Below are 24,530 nucleotides of genomic sequence, written 5' to 3' on the forward strand. Positions count from 1 at the left end.
GTTTAAGGCTGAATAATATTCCATTGTATAAATAGACCACATTTTGTCTATCCATTCTTCCATCAGTGGATACCTGCATTGCTTCCACCTTCTCGTTATTGTGAATAATGCTGCTATGAACACGGGTGTGCAAATATCTCTCCAAGACTCTGCTTTCAGTTCTTTCAGATATATAGCCAGAAGTGCAATCGCAGGATTATATTCCATTTTTAATTTTTTGAGGAACTGCCATACTGTCTTCCATAGTGGCTGCTACATGGAAGAATAGAAACCGTCTTTGAAACATTACTAGCATATCACCATTTCATCAGGGGATATCTATACATCTTCTAGAATCTTAGAGTTCTTCATGACCAGTATCATGCAGCTATAAAGTAGATTTTCAGTATTAAGGATTTAGTCCTTAGCAAAGAAAGAGTAAAATTACTGTCTCATGCGCAGGACCAATCCACATGGTCATCTACCATCATCTCTTTTCGTGTTCTACCAAATGCTTCTCCCTTTTGGGGAAAGCTCTCAAAACGTTTAATGATAGAAAAAGCCATAGCATTTTACTTTAAAATACTAAATACATATCATATAGTTTAATATTTGTAATTGCTGGATATCCGTAAAACTTAACTACAAAATGTCTAAAGGAAAAGCACAGACACAGATAACTATTTACACTAGTTGAGGCACACACACTGTTGAGTGAGGCCAGGGTCACTAAACATGATACATAATCATGGCCTGAGATATTCACAAAACTGCCTTCTGCTCAGTGTGTAGGGAGGTCTTCAGGAATGGCTTGAAATCTCTGTGCATGGGCTGGCTCACCACTTCTCAAACCAGACAAAGCAGTACTTCTGGTTTATGTAAGTTTTGGGTAGGAACTATTTCACATGTTGAGAGACAGTGTATGGGAAAAAATTCCCATCACAGGACCAGTCTAGAATTCTTGCATGTTCTGATGGTTATCTGCTGGGTGGGAGCAACAAGCTAAACAACAGGAACAGAGAGAGGAGTGGGAAGGGAAGAGAGGTTGACCAGCAGATGTGGAGCAAGTTACCTCCCCAAAGGCTGGCAAAGAGCCCATCACACTAAAACATCACAAAATACCAAAGTAGCCTTGGACCAGATAAATAAAACCATGATTATAAACACTGACAGTAGCCAAGTAAAATTATCTAAAGGTTTTGTCATTTTATTCAAAAAATCTAATTGTATGTTCCTAATATCTCCAGAAACAAGGTGAAGTAATTTTAAAATTTTGTGTGAAACCTGTTTCTCTTTCATTCCCTTTATAAAGCACTACTGTGATTATTTTCCACCTCTACTTGGCACAGGTAGAAAGATAGCAGCCATTCTTTTTTGTTTCCCGTGACAGCATAATCATTTCCTCTTCCTTGATTATTCAATTCAATTCCGAATAAATAACCCAAAGGCAAGAACTGCCCTCCAGCCCAGCTTTAACTCTGCTCAGAAAACTGCTCTTAACAATTTTCAGATGTAATAAAGCTCGTTTGACTATATAATATGAAAGAAGCCTACTCCCCAAGTTATTCGTTTTATTCAGTACAAAGTTGGGGTTATCCTGGACTCCTCTCTTTTGCTCACAACAACATTTAATCCATCAGCAAATCTGATTGGCTTTATTTTCAAATTCATCCAGAATCCAATCACCTGCCAGCACTTCTACTCCTACTACCTTGGTCCAAGTTACCAGTCCCTTGCCTGGATGAATTCAATAACCTGTAACTTACCTCCCTCCTCCACTGGCCCCTCTTCCATCAGGTCTCAACAGAACAGTTTCTTTGCTGAGTTTATTAGAGAGCATTTAAAAATATTTGTTGAATGAATGTATGAATATATAAAATATATTTCTGAAGAACGCACTTTGACAAATATCAAAATGTTTATTAATCTGCATAAAATTTTCAGATCTTATATTCCTGTTATCAATAAATTATGTCATAAATAAACATAAATGCTACTCATTTTTAAGTGATTATTTCCTTTGTAATCTTTTAGTGGCATATTTGTAAATAACTAATTTATCAGTATGTTTAGGATTAACAAATTAAAGTAAGTTTATTTTTTCCCCAGCTTTATGAAGGTATAATTGGCAAATAAAAATTGTGTGTGTGTGTGTGTGTGTGTGTGTGTGTGTATATATATATATATATATGGTATACAATGTGCTATTTTGATATACATATACATTCTGAAATTACTAATCAAGCTAATTCACATACCCATCACTTCACATACTTAACATATCTTTGGAAAAACAAAGAATGACTTCTGGGGTAATGAATTATTACATTTACCTTTTCCTCTTTGCATCTGTATTTTTTTGTCTTAGATCATTAATAGTCCCATCAAAGTGTGTACAAGGAAACAGATGGAAGTAAAATTCATTTCAGAAAGTGTTTCCATGTTATGTTATCTTTCAGCATTGTTGATGGAAAGACAACTGGAGAAGCTAAAAGCAACCATGTAGTGATATTTTATGACTATAAAGATGTCATTTAAAGCCATAATTAGCATGGTTTATTAACAGAAAAAGAAGAAAAAAAACCTCCAAAGGCGTGGATGCATTTAACTTGGTATTAAAACAAAATGTTCCCTTAATGGAGTATGTTATGGGTTGAATTGCTCCCCCCCCGAAAGATATGTTAAATTTCAATCCCAAATACTACAGAATGTGACTTTATTTGGAAATAGGGTCTTTAGAGAGGTAATCAAGTTAAAATCAGGTCATTGGCATGGAGCCCAATCCAATATGACTAGTGTCCTTATATAAAGGGGGAATTTGGACACAGACACAGAGATGCACAGAGGCAAAGATCACAGCAAGGCAGCTGCAAGCCAGGGAATATCAAGTGCTGCCGGCCACAGCAGGAGCTAGGATGAGGCGAAGAAAGATGCACTGAGAGCCTAAGAGGGACCATGGCCTTCCAGCCTCCCGAACTGTCAGAATGTAAATTTCTCATTTTAAGCCACCCAGTATGTGGCTTTATTATGACAGCCCTAGCAATTAATAAGGAACCTAAAAAATGTTTTACAATGCTTTTTTTAAGTTCTAACAAGTGAGAAGATGCTCATGTCATGTCTGAGGTCATTCCAAAGACAGGATTTAAAATGTTCACTGCCTATCCTTGATGGATGGCTCCATAAATTTGAGGCTGACAGATGGATAAAGGGCTGCCCACTGCATATTGAAAAGAAACTCCATTTATAGAAACATTAAAAAATGGCTATTCAAGACCTATTTTTTTTTCAAAGGGCTCAGTGCCAAGTCATCTATTTATTTCACAGCCAAATACCATAAAGATTGAATCAAGGGTATTTAAATACCAATAATTTTTTGTTCCATGTGACAAAATGAGAGAAAATGTGAAACTGCAAGCATTTGATAACAGAAATATAGTCGATATTAATGTTAAGGTTACTTATACTGCCTTTCTCTAATTAAAAAATCTAACTTTTTGTAAAATATTTTTGGAAAAGAAATGTTCAAATGATTCCCTTTGGGTGACTGAGGTGATACTATACCATTACAATAGTTTATGGATTTTGCATAACATTTAGCAATTTTCTGAGATAAACTTTAAAATGTGTAAGAACTACCATTTTTAACTGCCAGATTCAAATATATTTGTCCTAATATAATTTCTTTGCTCAAAAATGCAAAGACTATATTCTTAAGCCTAAGAAATCTGTGGCCATTAGGTGGGGATCCTTCAAATTCAAGTACAGTTCACTGTATCTTCTTTCCTCTGCCTGTCCCACATGTGGGCACATTCACACCCACTCTGGCCTGCTTCACCAAAATCAACTGACAAAAGGCAGATTAATAGGAGAAAAGGCATAATAAATTTATTTTATCATGGTTTTTGTGACACTGGAGCCCTCAGATTGAGAACTCAAAGATTGTCAGTTTTTATGCTTAGCTTATCTGCTGCAGGAACAGCAGTGGAGAAATGTGATTGTACAATAAGGATATGGATCTAATGCTAATAGACCGAGTGGGGAACTCAGGGAGGCCTGTCTGTTCAGATACCTCATCTCTCTGTGTGACATCCCTTCCTCCCAGGTATGCAGCAGGACCCCTCTAGAGTGAGGGTTCTAATTTATTTATGGCCAGCTATTACACATAGAAGAGGGGGAAGGTTAAAGTAATAACTGTAGTCATTATGTCTGGCTTTGAGGGAAAAGGATTCTGCTTTTCTATGACCCATCTTGAGCAAGAAGAACTCTAGTTTCTATGACTTACTTCATGGGAGAAACAGGGGTGAGAGACAGGAGAGCAGCAGCAGGTCAGAGAGAGACTTTGCTTCTGAGGCTGCTTCTTAGGCCTTCACTTTGGGGTATCAGTCTCTGAGCCCCAACACTTCCATACAGACATACAATCAAGAGCACCGTTTATGAAAACAGCTCTTACCAGATCAAACTTTCTGCACTCGTTAATACTCTATCACGTAAACATGTAATATATACTCAGTGTTGTAACATCCTTACTTCTCATTTACTCATCAGATTGCTGGAGTCTGGTTTCTATGATAACATGACCACTTCCACTGGTGGCCAATGACCTCCTAACTGCCAGCTCAAATCTCTATCAAGTAATTTCTTTGTCTAAAACTGAACTTAGTGACTTAAATTAGAGAGAAAGAGGTTTAGTGCCAAAGTGATCATTTAATTTTCTTGCTTAAGATTATTTAATGTCTTCTGCTGCCCATGAAAACAGTGTCCGAACTCTCTTAAGGACTGGACTTTGACCAATTCTCAGTTTTCCTGCTGCCAACTCAGTCCTTGTATTCTGAACTGCTTTTATCCCCTTTACTGCACTGTGTTCTTTCTGACCTCTCCACTTTTGAAGGCATTGGTTCCACCTACCCAACCCCAAGACATGCCTCATTAACAGAGCTAACAGAATAGGAGAATATAGATTTCTTCTTGAAAAGGAAGAAAATTATAGATTCTGTGTCTAGGAGCCCCATCCCTGAAAGGAATATCAGGTGTATGAGATAACTACAACCCACTCATTCTTGTTAATGTTATATCACAGTATTTTTACAATTGTGATTTGCAACGTTTTGCATAATTACAGAAGCATATAGACTTCAATTTGAAAACAAAGCAAACATCAAAAAAAGAACAGATAATTATACCCACAAATATAATCTACATTCGTATAATAAAAATGGCATAAACACACACAGACATAATCTTTAGGTTTGTTTTCCTACTATTAATAAGGTTTTTTGTTTTTTAAAAAGTGTATTTTTAAAAAACACATTGTGTTTGGATTAGCACCCTATCCCTTCATACTCCTATCATAATATTTATAAAGAATTATTACAATAGGATGGAACGTCATCAGTGAAAGGGCTTATTATTTTATTTAATTATAAGTAAACAGTTTATTAATTTGCAATGGAGCAAGCAGTCAAGAACAAGAACAAAAATAAAAATTTCCTGTTAAACAAGCTCCCCAAGTTCATCTTCATATGCATCTTCTGAACATGTCCTAAGGCACCCAAGACTGAATGACCTTAGGACAGAAAGACCAACATTATTGCTTCTCAATAAACATCCCAGCTCTTAAGCCTGCTACTACCTAATATAAAAGCTATTTTTGGAAATGATCAATTTGCAATGCTTTTGAGAAAATAGATATAAATTTTCTTCCCAAATATGAAGTCTTTTAAATTGTTCATTAACATAAGATTTTTATTTTTTTAGGCTGCTTACAAACTTTAAAGGCATTCGAAGAAGACATTGCAGTAGAAAGACATTATCATAGAATTTAAGATTTGTCATTCTAATTTAAATCCACATAAATTCCCATAACTGTTGTACAAAAGTTCTCAGACAATAGAAATCCTGCAAAATATTTATAAGTTGCATTCCAGAAAAAAGTTCAAACTTTTTTTTTCCTGGTTAATTTAGTTAGCACTTTTCTCCTTTCTTGTTCTCAGAGATGAAATAACCAGGTACATCATGTAACATAAGAAATAGTTAATTTAAAACTATTATCTTGATTATGAGCATAAAAAATATTTTTGACATGGATCATTTTCCTACCTTTATTGGTAGATGTCAACAGAAAATTGCTGAAACAACTAAGGAATAAAATGCATTTTAACTCTGTTAAATGGTTTGGTTGTCATATTATATGAAAAAATTCCAAAGCACAGAGCCATGTATGAGTATAACAGGGATTACCACACAAGAAACATCAGACATAAAAGGGAAGACAAGCTCATTACAGCCGTCATTCCAGGGTAGTTATAGCTTTAGCAGAAATTCTCATGTGCTTCAAGCCAGGCCTCCAGCTGCACTTGGGGCCTATTATGGACTAAACATTTGTGTTCCCCCAAAATCCATATGTTGAAGCCCTAATCTCCAACATGATGGTATTTGGAGGTGGGATCTTTGGACGGTAATTAGGTTTAGATGAAGTCATGGAGTCATCCCCATCATGGGACTGATCAGTGTCCGGTATAGTAGGAAGAAGAGAGACCAGAGCGTTCTCTCTCTCTCTCTCTCTCTCTCTCTCTGCCTTTGAGGACACAGGGAGAAAGAAGTCATTTGCAAGCCAGGAAGAGGACCTTCACCAAGAACCAAATCTGCTGTTTTTTTGATCTTGGATTTTCAGCCTTTAGAACTGTGGGAATTAAATGTTTGTTGTTTAAACAACACAATCCCTGGTATTTTGTTATAGCAGCCCAAGCTGACTAATACAAAATCAATTGACAAAGTAGATGAAGTAATTACTAGACTAAGAAGAACCAGTAAACACACCAAACAACACACCAAACCAGCCTCAACCTGACCCAGCAAATTATAGGACACCAGGTCCTCTCAAAGCTGTCAGCAGTTACATCTCCATCCTTGGGGCAGAATGTTTCTTTGTCATAGAACAAACCACCTGCTGCTGTTATTGAGTAAAAAAGATGAAAGAGGAAAACTTGGCTTCAAAAAGCTCTGTAAAATAAGGAAAGACTCTGAGACTTGTCAAGTTGCTCCTTTGTGGATTATTTTCTCTAGTGGGAAATGTTTTTAAGTAGGGCTTTGGGTTTCCTCTGAGACTGAAAACCTGTCATCTGGGGAAGTTATCTATGTGCTGCTGACAGGTGCTGCTAAGTGATCAGGAGCCAAAGACCAAAAACTTAAGAAGCTGTATGCATGACAGACTTAGAGAGGCTCTGGGTAGAATGCATGCTTCTGCAGAACATAGCTCAATAAGGATGTGTGTGCGTGCACATACATGCGTGTGTGCCTATAGTCCATGTCCATGGGGTGCTAGAGGGATGTGACCAAGCGTACTCTAGCACCCCAGAATGGCTTTGGGAGCAAGCCCTCTCACAAAGTCAGCAGGCAAGTGATGTAATGTCTGGGTTCAGAGGCCAGATCAAACATGAAATTGACCTCTTTTCTGTTGCAATCAGATAGTATCATTTTCAGAATTCTCAGAAGTGAGGGAGCACACTGGAATGGGGAAGGAAGTGTGTGCTTCTGTTTCATTTTAATTTAGGAGTATACATAAATGTGACCTCAGCGAGACTCTGAAGCCCAGGATTTGCAAGTTGCACATGTTTTTATAGGAATAGGGTACAGACAGATAGAGATAGAAATGGGGATAAAGACGGAAATGGGGAGATCGAGATAGAGATGAAAACGGGTCGGAGTGGGGTGCAGGTGTAGCAGAGGAAGAGATGGGCCAGGGAGAGACAGAGATGGCACAGAGGTGGAGGGAGGTGGAAGGGAGAATGAGAAAGAGATAGAGCGGGAAATGGAAACAAATAGCGATGAAGGTGGGCAAAGGATGAGAAAGAGAGACAGAGATGAGTAAGGAAACATATGATCAGCTGCCCAGATAGAGGCAGACATAACTATCGGCTCTACCGCTGCCCTAAAGCTCTCAATTGCCACAGCGGGGTACTGGGGTCAGAATGTTTTTCAAATATAAGTGAGTCAGAAAAGGAAAATATCCTGCCACCAATGTGTGGATTTGGGCTATGTTTAACAAGATACTACAATGTTGGTATAAGTACATTCGAGATAGCAAGTGCATGTATCATTCTTCTGCTACAGTGTTCAGTTTTCAAGATGACCCAAGGAAGGAAACATTTGCAATCCTAAAGGAGAAAAAAAAAGAAGGATAAAAATACCTCTACTACATTAAGGTTATAATGGGTCAGTTGTGGAGCTAATAATTTTCTGGGCCTTTCAAAATGATACCATTCATGCAAAAATGTGTATTGTGGAGGAAACACATGGACTTTAGATTCTTGTCTGGATTCAAATCTCGGCAGCACCAACTTCAAGGCATATGAAGATGAATGCTATCAAATAACCTGCATTAAGCACTTAGTACAGTGTCTGAAATTAATCATTATTTAATTTTTTCACCATATGATGTCTTTACTATTCAAGCAAAATAAGAATAGATAAAGACTCTTGGCTGTTTTTTTTTTTTTTAAGCATCTCTGTGTGGTACTCAGCACTGTGCTTGAGCAGTTAGAAGTATAAAGAAATGCCAAGAATTAGCATATGACATCAAACTATAATGTTTACAAATTCCCAATGTTGTTGGGAAGGTAAGATATGAAAAAGTACAAAATAATTTAATACATGCTAATCTCCTCCTCCTATATGCTGCAGGCTCTGGGCTAAGAATTCAGATTCTACAGAGGCAGGAAACCAGGGAAGGTGGAGGGTGCTGCTACAAGAGGGGTACAGGGGTACACTGAAGTTCTTGGAGCATTGGTTAGGGGACAGGCTCACTTTTCCAAGGTGGTCAGAAACGATTTCATGAATGAGACAGGATTGCACTACACATTAAGTAATAAGGCTTAGATATTTAGATCACAAATAGCAGGAGTGAGGTCACATATCTGGGCTGGAAAAGAGACCAGAAAAGGATACACATTGGTAGAGTCTACTTCTCATAGCCACGATAACCAGCTATCAGAGGGATATGTAAAGTAACTTGAAACAATGATAAAATGATAATAAAAACAAATCTGAAAATAAGCTCTTGGCATATAATCCTTCCACAAAGAACCTTCTTATCCCATATGCTACGACACGCATTCTGATTCTCCCTTTTTAAAAAGTATTCAGTACATAGATAAGTGTATCCCAAGAAATCTACTTTAAAAGCTTTTACAACAAATATGTAACTTCTATTTCAAAAAATGCATAAAAATTAATTATAAACTCTTTAACCAATCAGATTGTAAAACACTATTAAAAACTTTGAAGTGTTTTAATAGTGCAAGGAAATGGGGATTCTCATTAGCTCTTGATGTGTATTAAAATTATAGCAGTGCATACCTGTTGGCTATTCACCCAAGTCTAGAAATTTATCTGGAGAAGAAAAATCACACAAATGTACCAAGCTATGTGCCCAAGGACTTTCCCTGTTATATTTTATATAATATTAAACAACTGGAAACCACATCAATGACCATCAATAGGCAAAAATTATTCAGCCATTAATAATAATGTAGCTCTATCCATTGCCATGGAAAGATGTGTTGAATGAAACAGAGGCTTCCAGAACAGTATCCTATAAAACCATTTATATAAAACTGTGTGTCTGTCTGTAGAAAAATGGTGACCAATATTTTAATCTGGATTGTATGATTTAAGATGATTTTTGCTTTCTTTATACTTTATAAGAAGTTTATTAGTAATATTGTTTACAATTAGCATGAAACCTTTTTACAATATAAAAAACCAATAACTCTATTTTCATTTTGGAAAAAAAAAAATCTCCCACTGATGACAATTCTGTGGTATAAGTAGCCGCCAACTGGACCAACCAGGCTTGAAAAAATGAGCCCCAAAGTCATCAAGTATACTGAGTTCACTGCCTTTTTACAGAGCAGATCCTGGGCCAGAGAAACGCCCTCTCATCCAAGTGGCTTTTGAAAAGGGAATATAGAAAGGATGACCCTAGTTCATCCCATATCTAGAAACATTCTTCTAGTCTTCATTGCTGGGTTATGAGTTTCTCAAGGCCGGGGAAGGTGTCTTACTAATTTTTTCCTGTCTCCAAAGTAAGTTAATTGTAGAAGTAAAGTTAATTTGTAGAATGGGGTTAAAATAAATTGCCATTCTTCTTTTGCTTCTGAACTATAAAAAAGGCTTTGGGGAAGTCCCTGATCAAAAACTGCCCATAAGGTTGTGCTTTACATACTACACGAAGTGCTCTCAGCAAAAGGATCCTATAACTGAATTCAGACAATTGCCTTATCATCTGAATTTATTTTTACAAACGTGATTTTTCTTGGTTTGCTTATTTTTCCAACAGCAGTATAAGAGATTAATTTTATTGAAATGTAGCAAGATTGAAAATTTTTTTATATTAGTGTTTATGTTCAAAGACATTACAATGTACAGACATATAGTCACCTAACACAACCTAATGTTAGTGTGAATAATCTTAGAATTATGTCAGTTTTTTTAGTGTCCTGACACCATGGTTACTTTTTCTTTTTTTATCAAAACACCCAAGAGAGGAGAACAGACAATGTCATAATCTCCAGATAAAATTTTTTTCTCAGCACAGACTACTCACTGTTTCTTTCTGTTCCAAACAGAAACACACATACACAAACAAAATCCAGCACAGATTTTCCTTTTGATATGACATACACAGTAGTATAGAATAAATAATGAGATAAAATATTTCATCAAGATTCATAGAATTGACGTGCAGTAACTCTTGACTCCAGCTATCAGCTCATCTCTTCCCAGAGGTGATGTCAGCAAATGCCATACTTAGCAGTTAAACCAATAGGATTGCTGATATCATTGATTAATAATAGTGACAAAAGTGGTAGCAGCATCCCTTTATACTGTGCACTTAACGATTTATTGGCTCAAACTAAGTAAACCTATAACTCTGGGTAGTTTTCTATACCTTGGCCAGATGAGAATTGATCCATTTTGTGAAGGTGCGTTTTTGTACGATCTCTTGCTCATCTAGAAGAAAAAAAATAATTATCTGGTTAGATAACATTATATGTCATGAAGTTGTATCATGAAAAAAATTTAATAGCTATATAACTCTAAAAGCAATCCTAAAATTATTTTATGTCCTAATTCATTTTTTGCCATTATTGTCTTGAAGGAAGAGTCAATACAACTTTAAACATAGAATCAATTAGACCATTCCCTTAAAAACGATCAGCAAATGCTTTAAAATATGCAATATGTTAATCCTGTGTCTACCTTCATTTGCTTATTAAAAATTCGCTGATGAATTACACCTTAACAAAGCTGTTAAAAATAAAAGTTCACTGAGACCAATTAAATGCCAAGCTTTTTGCTTGGTGCAAAGTGAAACAGAGAGGTCAGGACAAGGTCTCTGCCATGAAAGATCTAGAGGTGGAGACAGACAACCAAGGGCATATTACTAATAGAGGGTTACACAGCAATGCAATAAGATAGAGCTGTATGCATGAGGAAGTACAGGAACTTAAACAAGATGGGACGTGCAGTGAGCACACCCTAGAGTGACCTCCAAAATGTCCCACCTCCTGGAGACCACACTTGTATAGGCAGAATGTGGGCAGAACCTATGACTTGTTTGTAGCCAATAGAACATGGCAAAGGCTATGGGATGTCACAACTATGATTGCGTTACTTTAAGTTACTCTATCTCAGCTGTCCAGAGTGAGAGATTCTCCTGCTAGCCTGGAAGAACCCAACAGCCATGTTGTAAACTGCCTATGAAGAGGACCAAAGGCAGGGAACCGTAGGCTCCCTACAGGAACAAGAGTCATTAAGAAGCTGTGCACTCAGTCATAAAGACACAAGAAATGAATTCTGCTAGCAATAAGAATGAATTCAAAAGTAAAGTCTTCTCTAGTTGAGCCTCCAGATGAGATAATGCAGTCCAGCTGACACTTTAGTCACAGCCTTGTGAGACCCTGAGCAGATGTTGCAGCCAAACTGTGTGGACTCTTGACCCACAAAACTGTGGAGACAAAAAATGCACGCTGTTTTAAACTGCAGAGCTTATGATAATTTGTTATGCAACAAAATAAAAGTAGGAGAGAAAGAAAAAGAGGTAAGGTCCAGGAAGGCTTTAATTAGAGGTATAAAGAGAGGAAGGCTGGGGGAGGCAGTTTAATACCATAGATAGAAGGGGGACTTCTATTCACTCTGCCAAGATTTACCTAGTGTTAGCTGTTTGTAGAACATTAGACTTGATGTTGTGGGGACACAGATGAATAAGATATAATTTCAACTTCTCACCCTTTGAGGAATGATGCTCAAGTCTGTATCTCTAGACCTGACCTTTCCCGTGCTTCAGCTCAGAACATTTGACAGTCCCCTAGAATGTAAACTCCATGAGGACAGCAGCTTTGTTCCCAAAGCTTATAAATGTGACAAATAAAAATGAATGAATGAAGAAAATAAATAACAAAACCTTTTAATTTGGAAAAACATAGGATATGTTCATAAAATTAACAGAATGCCATTACTTATAATGTATTTTCACTTTCAAGTATATATCAAAAACAAACCAGTGTAAAACAGGCAAAAATTCCTATGTACTAGGCACTGACAGATACATACATATACATAAACACACACATATATAAAGACATCACATATTTTAATTATTATTTAATATATAGCATATATAATATTTTATATATGTGTATTGACTCATCTAATTTTTGTAACAAACCTATAAGTAAGAACTATTATAATGCCCATTTTACCGATTAGATAATCAAGGAACATAGAATTTAAATATATTTACTAAGGTCTTCAAGTGGCAAAGCCAACTTTTAGATACCAGAAATCTGATTCCTACACCATTATATTGTCGCCCAAGGATAGCATAAAAATGACCACATTAGTCACATCAAATATTAATCTAGTGAAAATGATAAATTTATAGTTCAACCAATTTGAGTTTGACCTTAGAATCTTTAAGTTCTATAAATAAAGTCATGTAGTAGTAAAATGATCTTAACTAAAAAAGCCAGTTTTAATGAAATTCATAACTTTAGAATACATAAAATCCAATTCTAAATTTAAAATGGATACAGTTAAAAGTATGTGTACATTTTCTACACTCAATTTGAGATTGTATACTCTTTTATAAACATCACAAGATGTCGCTGTTTTAAAACTTTAAAATTAATTAGCATAATGTTAGTGTGTATTGATAAATTTAAGTGTATAATCTCTTAATAATATATTACTTCCTGATTTTAAGTTGTTACATTTTTACTACTACCATCTTTAATTAAGCAATACTGTTATTGTAACAGTTTCATCTGATGGTAAATCTCTCAGTTATCTAAATATAGATATAAAGGGCCTAATGTAGATATAAAAGGCTTTTAGCTAAAAGGCCTTTTTTAGAAAGCTAAATTGTGGTTTTTGTAGTATTGCATATATTTAAATGTCAAATTCTATACATGTTTCCTTTTATATTATGCCTGCAAACATAGATTTTACTGGGACCTAACAATCTACTTTTTATATTATCAAACACAGCAAGCTGAATTCTAAGTAAATATTTTTTCTAATTTTACTTACTATTTTCCTAAAGGAAAAAAGTTCTAAAATCCTATCATGTCAGCAAGCCCTCATTTTTGATGTAAGACCTGAATAATTTACTTCCAAGATTTCATAGTTTAATATGACACAACAGCACAAAATGTTTAAACTGTGGAAGTAATAGAAACATCAATAAATGTTTACCAACTTGCATAAAAATAGTTTTGAACAATAACATTTCCTTATAATGCTGTTGACATGGAACTGAATTAACTCCCATGACATAGGTTTATAAAGTTCTCCTTATGTGTATATCATTGTATTAGAAGACATTATTTAAATGTATTTAATAGGTAACAATCTTATTAATGATTTTTCTGTCTTCAGCTTTTCAGAACAATATATTACAGTCTTACCAAGTGTCCAGATACATGCATGTTAATATTTCTACTAAAAACAGTAACTTATACATTTTGCTGAATGTATGTTAGTTCTGAGCACAGTAAAGTTTGTCTATATTCCACAAATATATCCAGACCTCTGGCACTAAAAATCACAGAGAACAAGGAATTGATCCTTTATCAGTTTTATTCCCTAATATCTGTTAATGCAGTCTAAGATCCATGCAGTTCTTAAGCCAGTCACCTGGAGGTCATTCTTGATTCTTTACTCTTCCTCACCCCCCCCCCCCCCCACTAAATCTGTGAGGAATTTCTGTTCATTTTATTTCCTGAATATCTCATTTCCACCGATGTCATTCTAGTTCAAGCCGTCACCATCTTCTGGATGATGCCTGTTCATTTCCACCTCTAGAATCTAAGTTCTCAATTAGATCATGTCTGATTTACTCACCACTGTCTTATCTGTCACTGACTAGTAGATGCTTAATAAATAAATACATGGATGGATTTTTCTAAGGAAGAGCGGGGAACAAAAATATAGCCCCTGCTCTGGAGCAACTGGTAGCAGAATGGAAGAGACCGAAATATAAACTATAGCTCAAAGCAATGTGCCTATGACTCTAATGGAGGAACACATAAAGTGCCGAGGAAACATAAATAAAGGAGCAAGTAGTTCTTCTGCAGGGTAATGAAACAGGCTGGAAGCAGAGAAGCTAAAGACAGAAATGCCATTTGATGATAAGGGGAAATTTGTAGATGGAGAAAGCAGAGAACTTCCTAGGGGAAAGAGACAGCATTTAAAAAGCATGGCATGATAGATTGAAGTGACAGTGAAAATCTGTAAGTGGATGGGGGTTAAGAAGCGACTGGAGGTGAGCGTGGAAAACGGGCGAGAGGCAGGTTATTAAAGCCTTTGTATATGACACAGAGTTTGGTCTCTATCTGATGAGCACTGGGAAGCCATCAATGGTTTGAATAAGACAAGGACATGATAGCATCAGACCTGAGACACTGACGGCAGTGCAGAAGCTTAACTGAAGGGAGAAGAGGCGGGGAGCAGGGAGGGTATTTGGGAATGTACTGCTAGAGCACGTGTTAAAGGTAACAAGTTCTTTCTAGAGCAGTGCCAGTAGGGATGACATGCATTAAATGGCTGCAAGGGAACTATCAGAAGTAGAATCAAAAGGTAGAGCGACAAGAGCTAAGGGTACTTTCTAGATTTCTGCTTGACAGGAAAGATTATGAGAATTCAGACCATTGCAAATGCATCATAAATATCTGGAGGAGATGGCAGCGTCACAGCATAGGGGACATGAGGCTTGAACAGCCATGCCATAAAGTGGGTGCTCCACAGATATGAAGCTGTAACAGGCTCTGATTCAAGACCAGTTTTTGGTCTCATATTACTGCACAGAAGCAGCTCAAACTCCCCTCCTCTCCTGTAACTTGAATTGTGATTCCTTTGTAAAGTCATGGCTCAGGGGTGGGGGGTACTAGGTACAGAAACCCTCTAGGTCTTCCTCCCTTGAGGCTTCCATTCTAGGTTTTGTTTCAAAAAGAGTTGGTCCTACAGACCTCAGGAGTTGGAAGCTGCAGAGCCTTGAGATCTATGAGTATATAGGAAGGCTATATAAACACATGGCTCTGGGTAATGTTGTTATAAAAAATAATTCCCAAATCCAAGGCAAATATCCCTCTAGAAACGAGGGGAGGAGAAGTAGTGGACTAATGGGTACACACTACACTATCTACCCTAAGTGAACGCTTGTGCAGTTTACGCATGTATTGAAACAACACACTGTACACACACATAAGCACAAGTAAATGTTAAAATAAAAATTTTTAAAGTAAATAAATAAAATAAGAGGAGCTGGCTCAGATATTCAATTTTTACATATTTGTTTTGCCCATTTTTAGATATTTCCTCAGTGTTTTGCCATTTTGGGACAAGGTCACGACACCTGACAGATGCACAAATGAAGCCCAGCGTAGCCATGGTGACTACGTGTGGCCACTGGGGACCTATCACACCTGACCGTAATCAACAGGTGGGAGCAGACTGGGAGGACAGTGAGGGAACTGCTATTGGAGCTGGAGGAAGACCTGCAAATATTTTGTATATTATATATTCTGTCACTGGCAATGACTCGAACTTGTGCATCTGGCTGTGGAGATTTCCCTGCAGAATGATGACAGGGTTAAGTGGCTTCTTTTAGCTGCATATTATAAGGTACTAGGAGAGAGAGAGAAGAACTGAAGAAGAAACTGTTTTGTTTGTGAGCACAAGTTAAAGGAAACACAGAAGGTCTAGGCTAAGGTGGATTGGAAAATAAAATGGTTATTCCTAGTCTTTCCAGGAAAAAGATTTGCAAAGTAAGAAATAGCTACAGGGTAACAACAAATCAAGGGTGTGACAGTAAGACCTGCTATTAAGATCTCAGAAAGTGTTAGACTTTTTTGGATTCCATACATAAGTGAGATCAAACACTATCTTTCTGTGTGTATGGATTATTTCACTTAGCATAATGTCCTTCAGGCTCATCCATGTCCTTGCAAATGGCAGCATTTCCTTCTTTTTTATGGCTGAACAATACTCCATTATATACAATATACATAAAGTTTGATTACATAATATATATACACAAAAATATTTATATGACATTTTCTTTATCCATCCATCCATCGTGATGAATGTGTTAATTTGATTGTGGTAATCATTTCATAATATATGTATATCCGTTGTATAGTTAAATATGTACCAATTTAATCCGTCAACGATACCTCCATAAGTCTGGAGGAAAAAAGAATTTGGAAAGATTTAAGGTATTGCCTAGTTGACCTTTTCGACTAGACAAACTGGCTTCTAAGAATCTTCAGGACATAGCCCACAGCAGCTCCACATGTGCCCAAAGTTTGTTTTAAGCCCTAGTTAGGTTCTGGGGGCACAGAATGAACTCCAAACAGAGTTTCGGGAAGCCAGCTTGCACTAAAGAACAGGATGGTTCAAAGTGAACAGAGGACTTTGGAACCACAGCTCTGTGTGGTTAGGAAGAGGGCTAAGAAACTAACAGTTGCAATCATGAGCACTTCTAATCTAGAAGACAGAGAATATCTCTTGCCCCTGGATTAAAGGAACAGGCCACGTGTGCCTGGCTGGATTTCAGAATGACTTCGGACCCTGATTCCTACCTCCTTTCCATTCTCCCCCTCTCTGGACAGAAGCGTCTATTGCAATGACCCAGCCCCTATCATTACGGCGTGTGAGATGAGTGAGGAGCACACAACTTCTCTTTTTAGTTTACAGGTCTATGGATCAAGAAGAATTACATCTGAAGAACCTCATCTCTGTATCTGGACCAGACACAGATGACACAATACTGGACTTGGAGCTTAATGCCGAGTTTGGAGCTGGATGAGAGTTTTTACGTCTTGAGAGGGGGTGAGTATATTTTGTATGTAGAAAGAATACAAATAATAGTGACCAGAGGACAGATTTTAAATTATGGCCTCAAAATCATCTGGTCCCAGTTTGCATCCTCCTTTGCAATGTGACTTTTTCCTTTCTCTCATCATGAGGTAAAAATTGATTTCCCCTCTCTTTGAATCTGATCTTGCTTTGATTAATAATGCAGCAGAAATGACTTTATGTCATCTGATTCTAGGCCTTAAGAGGTGTTGCCGTTTCTGTTTTAGCTGTCCCAGATCACCATCCTAAAGCCACCGTGCGAGGAAAGCAGTCTATATTGGAGGATGAGAGTCCATGTAAAGGAGAATTGAGATGTCCCACCTGAAAGCCAGAACCAACTACCACACATGTGAGTGAAGTCGTCCTGGATCTTCTAGTTCAGCCAAACCTGCAGATGAACTCAGCCCCCAGCAAGCCCAGATGAAGACAGCAAATTGAGGCCTAAGACGTCAAGGCTGATAGTGCATCCGATGCCTTCTCTCTCAAACACCCGTACATACCTGATTACAAACTCCTTATGAGAAGAAAGCATTTTCCCCAACGTTGTGTTCCTAGAGACTAACCCACTGCCTGGCAAATTATATATATATATAATATAATCCTTATAATATATATATCTCCTTATAAAACCATCCATATTTAACTGTGAACTAACCAGCCAATCCAAAGATTGTGAGAAATGATGAATATGATTATTTTAAGCCACACAATTTTGGAGTAGTTAGTTACACAGCAAAGGCTAACTGCAACAAAGGTACTTGCTTGTGTGACAGATACGCACACAGAGAAACACAAACACACATCATCCTGCTCCTTCCCTCGCTCTGTCTTCCATATGGAAAGATTCTAGGCTTACTTAGTTGGGTCTATCTCCTGAGTCTTTGATGTTCCGATCAGATGAGTAATGGAGAAAAAAATGGCAAGGAACAAGGACATCCAAAGTTACTCTGCACAAGGCGATGCGTGGATCGATCGCAGAGGACAGACAAGGAGAGGAGGAGGGAAGATCCGTATCAATCTGCAGCAGTGGGCTTGAGGAAAAGATGAGTAAAGAGAACTTTTAGGGAGTCTTGCCTATGCTGAGTCCTCTAATCACTGCTTCAAAAATTTTCTTCAAGTGATTGTCAGTAAAGAATTATATAGCTCTTAAGACTTTTGGAATTAGAATTTTACTTCTTATGTAGGTAAAAATCAATGACTAGATCAAAAGAGCCCGGATTCATTAAAGTTACATTTGCAAAAGGTAATACCATTTCACTTTAAATCTAAGGCACAAGGAATGAAAATAGCACTAGCTCAGTTTCTAAGTTAGAGTTTCCTAACCTCAGCACTGTTTACATTTTGGACAAGATAATTCTGTCACGAGAGGCTGTCTCATGTATTATAGGATATTTAGCAGCATCCCTGGCCTCCACCCATTAGATGCCAGCAGCACTTTCCACCCCAGAATGACAGTCAAAGATGTCTCCAGACACTGTCAAATTTCTGCTGGGACAAAATCATCCCAGTTGACAACCATTGCCTAAACATCAATGCATGACAATGGGCATGAACATTTGAATCGTGTATGAGCATTTGAGAATATATATGACATCACTGTTACTGTCAGTGTTTCCACTGAATTATTATTGTCCAATTAACAATTCCAAAAAGTCACTATCATATCGGGCTGTTCCTACAACTTACATGTTTATTTAGGCAGAAATTCTTTAGGTGAGATATATCTATTTGAGAAGGGCCAAAATGCAGTAAGTCTAAGATCTTTGCTGAAAGGCTGTGATGTCTGAGATACTCTGTTATTCAGATCTGGAAATTTTGATTTTATGTGGTGGGAAGCAGTAGGTATGGAGAGCGTGTGTGTATCCGGACACTGTGTTTGGTTTATTTTACTATTCTAAACTTTTAAAAATTTTTCAGAACTGTAAAAAGAAAACTGAATAAATAAAATAAAACGGGTGATCAGTTTCAGGTGGTTATTGTTAGTTGAAAATATACCTAACATAAAACATTGTTAGTTAAAAATATAGTCTGAACCATTTATTATTAACATTTTAATTTTATCACTGTCAGACCAGGAAAAGTATACAGAATATGTCAGTCATCTAAATATTTTAAAAAATCTTAAAATTTAGAGAATTTTAATGTATTTATTGGAGTGGGGGCAGTTAAATGTGGATGGTTTTATGAGGACACATATAGCACACAATATGCCTGGCACTGGGTTAGTCTCTAGAGATACAACGATGGGGAAATGCTTTCATCTCACGAGGAATTTGTGTCTCGTATGTATGGGAGTGTGGGAGAGAGCATGTAACAGATGCATCAGCCTGGAAACCTTAGACAGGCCTCAATTTCATTATTTTTTAGTAAATCGTCTGGTTGCAAAAAACTAACCTGAACTGAGAAGAACCTACTTATAATTTTTTTTTTATTTCACTTAATGTGAAAATTCGTACTTTCTCTGCAAAAACAGTAATGTCTTTGATTGCAAGTTGCTGCCACAGACCCTGATTGGGGGTGATACGGAGTATATAGTGTGTGTACCATATTACGTTGCAAAAATTCAAGATTCTAAACTTGAAAACAAAGCTGGTATCCTTAGACTTTTGCATAAAGGGTTGTTTGTATAATACTGAAGTACAGTGACAGAGAGGAGCACTCAGAAGAGTAATAATCATAATAAAGAGAAAAGAAGCAATAATGAGAGAGTAAAACATGCAGAGCTTATTATGGCAAGTCATACGTGGCTTCCTTCAATACCTTTTAGTTCCAATAAGGACAATAAATTTAAATAGTTTTGGCAGAATTTTTTTTCTGACAACTTTTTCTTTCTCTATTTATGCATGTAAGTGTTACAAAAGAAAATAATCACATGGTGAAGTAATGAAAATACTGTATACCTGTATAACATTTGAATTTACTCATGTTTTCATGGATATTTCTCATTTGGTTCTCACAAGTAACCTGCCCAGTACACAGAGAAAGTATCATGAACCTGGATATTAACAAGGAAACTAAAGCACATGAGGGGTTCGGAAATATGACCGAAATCTAGAAACTGCAATGAAGGCTGGAGAGTTACAGAATCAGGACCAGAATTTAGGTAGTCAGACTTCTGCTCTAATCTAATTTTAACCAGATCGATTTACTGATTTTTTAATTCACTTATTTGATAAATTTCATTTTGCTCTCCTGTGTACCGGCCATTCTGCTCTGCCCAGCTGTGGATGTACTCTGAAAGAACGGCTTCGGTTCCTTAAAGCCCAGCAGGGAAGACAGGAATCAAAAAGAATTACACCACAGCCCAAGTTCTGTGTGTGCAAAGAAAAGTTAAGAGCAAATAGTGACAGAAATACATTAGAAGATTTTAAAAAAGACTACTGTGATGAGATTAAAGACAATATTAATGTTGAAAATATGAAAGCCAGCCCCCTACCATTTGCTAGGATAGAAGCTAAGGGGAAAATGCTGCTTCTACACCTAAGACTTTTCCTAATAAATTACATATAAAGTCAGATGTTGGAGAAAACGTAAGACAACTGATCGCCTTGCTGATGCATTATTTCCAATTAGAGAGCATAGACGCCTTGAGAAGAACTTCGAACCAGGGTTGATGAACTTGCCACATGTAGCTCTCTATTGTATAAAGTGGATGTCTCCTGATTTTGCAAGAAAGCCACCGTAACTTTGAAATATTTACCTGTTGTGAGCTCTTAGCAATACCAGGACAGCAGAAGGAAAGGGAATATTGAAAAATGTTCTCTTCTCTCGCTTCCTCTCGCCTTGTGATCTGCTCGTACCTGCCGGCTGCCTGCCACTTTCTACCATGAGCAGAAGCAGCCTGAGGCCCTCACCAGATGCAGTTGTCCCAGAATCCACAAAAGATAATTCAGTTCTTGAATTCAAGCAGCTTCCAAAACCTTGAAGGATCTTGCAGCAATAAGATGTGAGCCTGGAGATTCCAGAGGCTACCACATGAATCTTAAGAATGAAGATGACACAGCAGAAGGCAAGAAACTAAGAGAAACCGAGTTTTGGCTACATATTGGAGCTGCTGGGTCAAGCCATTCATGACACTAAACAACCCTGAAGCTTTTCTGCTACATGAATAAATAATTCTCTTTCCTATAAAGGTCATCTATTTAGGAGAAGAGCAAGACTAAAGTAACTAGGAGCTGCTGAGCACACAGGGCAGGAGCCAGCAAAAGCCGCAGCTGTGCCCTTCAGATTGAGTTGCTTGGAGGCGGCAGGGGAGAAGAGGGCCTTGGCGACCCCCAGGCTAGCAAACCCCACTAACAGGGTTCTCGTGCAGCCATGTAGGAGCAAGGAGTCACAACAACTGAAGAAAAGGAGCCACTCAGAGGCCGGTGAGTCATTGCAAGGGACTGGAGCAGGGCCCGTCCCATGGGAAGTGCATGCAGCACGGGTGGTGGGGGAGATGGGTCCACCAGGAGAACACTGGGGCTCAGCAAGGACAGCTGATCTGCATCACAATCAGCACAGGCCCACTCAGAGGAGACTGGTCAGGAATATAGAACTGCAGGGGCTACAGTTTGCTGAAAGACTCAGGCCCAGACAAGAATTTCCACACAACCTAGGTGCACCGCATCTCTCAAGAGTTGGAAGTACCTATAAAGTCAAACATTAAAACCTGAGCTGCACAAAAAGCCTTCCCCAGGGAATTGGCAGCAAAGCAGCAATTTAGCTCAAACACAGAGCTCAAGTACTGGTCCCCACAGGAAGTTCCCCCATTTTAGAAGTAACTCAAAGACAACAAATTAGTTCCAGTGCAGAGTTTAAGTAGTGGGAACAGCAAATAATCCAACACAGAACTGACAGAAAAAACAAAATACCCACAGACCAGACACAAAGTTTGATATTAACTAGTAAATGTCTCACATCACCAAAGAACACCTATAGCACCTAGAAGGACTGGAAGTCCCCTGGTCTACCAAGCCAGAGATGGGAGAGGGCCAAGGGTCTCAGCCATGACCCTGACACCCTCAACCATTCCCAAGAGGGGGCCTCGAGCCTTGGCCACATCCTGCAACATGTGCAAGCAGCCCAGCAACAACCACTCAGCTGCCACAGGAAGCATCCTGGGCTGGCAGCCCCCTGGTCTCCCTTGTGGGAATGAGGGGGGTGCCACAGGCCTCAACCCCACCCCTCTTCCTTCCTCCTTCCATCCTATTTCCTTCCCCTCTCCCTCTCCCTCCCAAAGTCATAAAATGTAAAAAAAAAAGAATATTAATAAATAAATTTTAAAAAAGAAAAGAAAAATGTCCTGAGCAGTCACCTTCATACAACCACTTCATTTTAATGTAAGACTGTACTTCAATACTAGAGTTTCAACAGTTCGAACTACAGCATTTTATTTTTGGCAGGACAGAAAAGGAGAAAGTAGTTGATCACAGTGTTCTTACATTTTATATCCAGTGTTTACTTTTGGCTTTGGAAAAACATAGAGTTCTCCCAAATAAATACAACTTTTCCCAGATACTGCTTTCAAAGTTTGGTGGTTGTTTTTCATTAAATTACTGCCCTTTACCTTAAGCAGGCACAGGATTACAATTCCTCCTTTTCACATTTTGGGATTTTGTATTTTAAATTACTGTTAATATTATTTCTTATTCTCACCCTGTAATCTAAATTTTCCTTTTCTCCTTCTACGTATTGTTTTTTCCAATATCCAAGCACAAAATACAATAATTTGGCACAATTTCACTTATATTTTATACTGCCTATCCCTTTAAAAAGAAGTAAAGAGAGTTACCATTTTAACACTGAAATTCATAAATCTGAGATGAAGGTGAAATGAAGAAAACAATAAACTAAAAGGGTGAAACTGAAAAATAAGGTCAAATTGTAGCAGATGCTGGAAATTCCAATGTCAAACAAATTCAACTCCCAGCACACAGTGTTCAATTAGCCCCTTGGAAGACTTGCATTCAGTGGTTAACCCCACACTCAGCACCAGAGGGTGCTGTAGCTTTCAGTTCCTTCAGGACTAGAGTGACATCAGAGACTTTCATATTAAAGGAAGATCCACTGGGTCACAGAATCTGTGGCCACCGTGCCAACTGCAGAGGCTTCCACATGAAACGCAGTTGGTGATGACACAAATGGATTTCTTGGATGTCAGCTCAATCTTACATGCTATAAAGCTTATTGTATAGTAGCATGTCATTTTTGTTTATTTTAAATAATAATAAAAATCTATCATCTATTTAGAAAGCATGTGGCAGGCATAACATTGCACATTCATTACACTCATTGTCTAACTTAAAATTTGCAACCACTCTAAGAATAAATATCCTCCCCTTCACCCTGCCCCGATTTTACATATAAGGAGACTGGGGCTAGAAGCGTTAATCAACTTGCCTGAGGTGACACAGACATTAAGTGGCAGAGCTCAGATATCTGTCTGCCTCCAAAGCCTGAACCTTCAATCACTTCATTCTACTCTCATGTCCAAATTGCCCATTGGGATTTCCAGAATACTTTCAAATATATCATCTGATCTGGAGAGAGGTAATGCAGAGACTATTCCCAACTCACAGTTGAGGCAACCCAGTTCCAGAAATATTGTCTCAGCAAGTAAGTGTCAAAGTCAAATGAAATACTTCTGACCCCTTGTCCCCCTGTCCATGTTGGAAACTATTTGGCTGATTGATAGAGTACTTCCAAGCTAGGCCGTGTATGTTCCACAATCTTTCTGAGCTACAGACTGTAATGAGTTTTCCTCCCCAGTGACACCTTGACCTCCTGTTTTCAGTTCTCCATCTTTTTCTATCCTGCATTCTCAGCCCACTTTACTCCTGCTCCAGCACCCCCAACCCCCAAAAGAGCTGGAAACGGAATCTAACCATATGTTCATGAAAGTTGGCTCACATGTGAATCCATAGAATAATTTCCTTTCTACATTGTTTATATTTGCTTCTGCCTTGGCATTATCATGTCATAAGTCAGGTTAACAGGGAAATAGACTCTAGAAGGAATTTTATCAGCAGGAGGCTTTTTTGTATGTGTTCTGAGGAACAACAACTTTAAGGGTGAGGGAAGCAGGACTGGGCAGAGGGAGATCTTGAACTGAGATGCAGTTATGTATTTGAAGCTGGGATGGTCTTTAAAGA

General features: G+C 37.8%; 1 protein-coding gene across 1 annotated transcript in view; it reads right to left on the reverse strand.

The window, feature by feature from the left end:
• Positions 1-24,530, reverse strand: part of SYNE1 (spectrin repeat containing nuclear envelope protein 1) — a 422,354-nt gene that overhangs the window by 340,584 nt on the left and 57,240 nt on the right. The window contains exon 2 of the mRNA XM_063096991.1: positions 10,928-10,989. Coding sequence (XP_062953061.1) covers positions 10,928-10,989 — 62 coding nt within the window. The remainder of the gene's footprint in view (positions 1-10,927; positions 10,990-24,530) is intronic.

Source organism: Cynocephalus volans, chromosome 5 (assembly GCF_027409185.1).
Source record: "Cynocephalus volans isolate mCynVol1 chromosome 5, mCynVol1.pri, whole genome shotgun sequence".
NCBI lineage: Eukaryota > Metazoa > Chordata > Mammalia > Dermoptera > Cynocephalidae > Cynocephalus > Cynocephalus volans.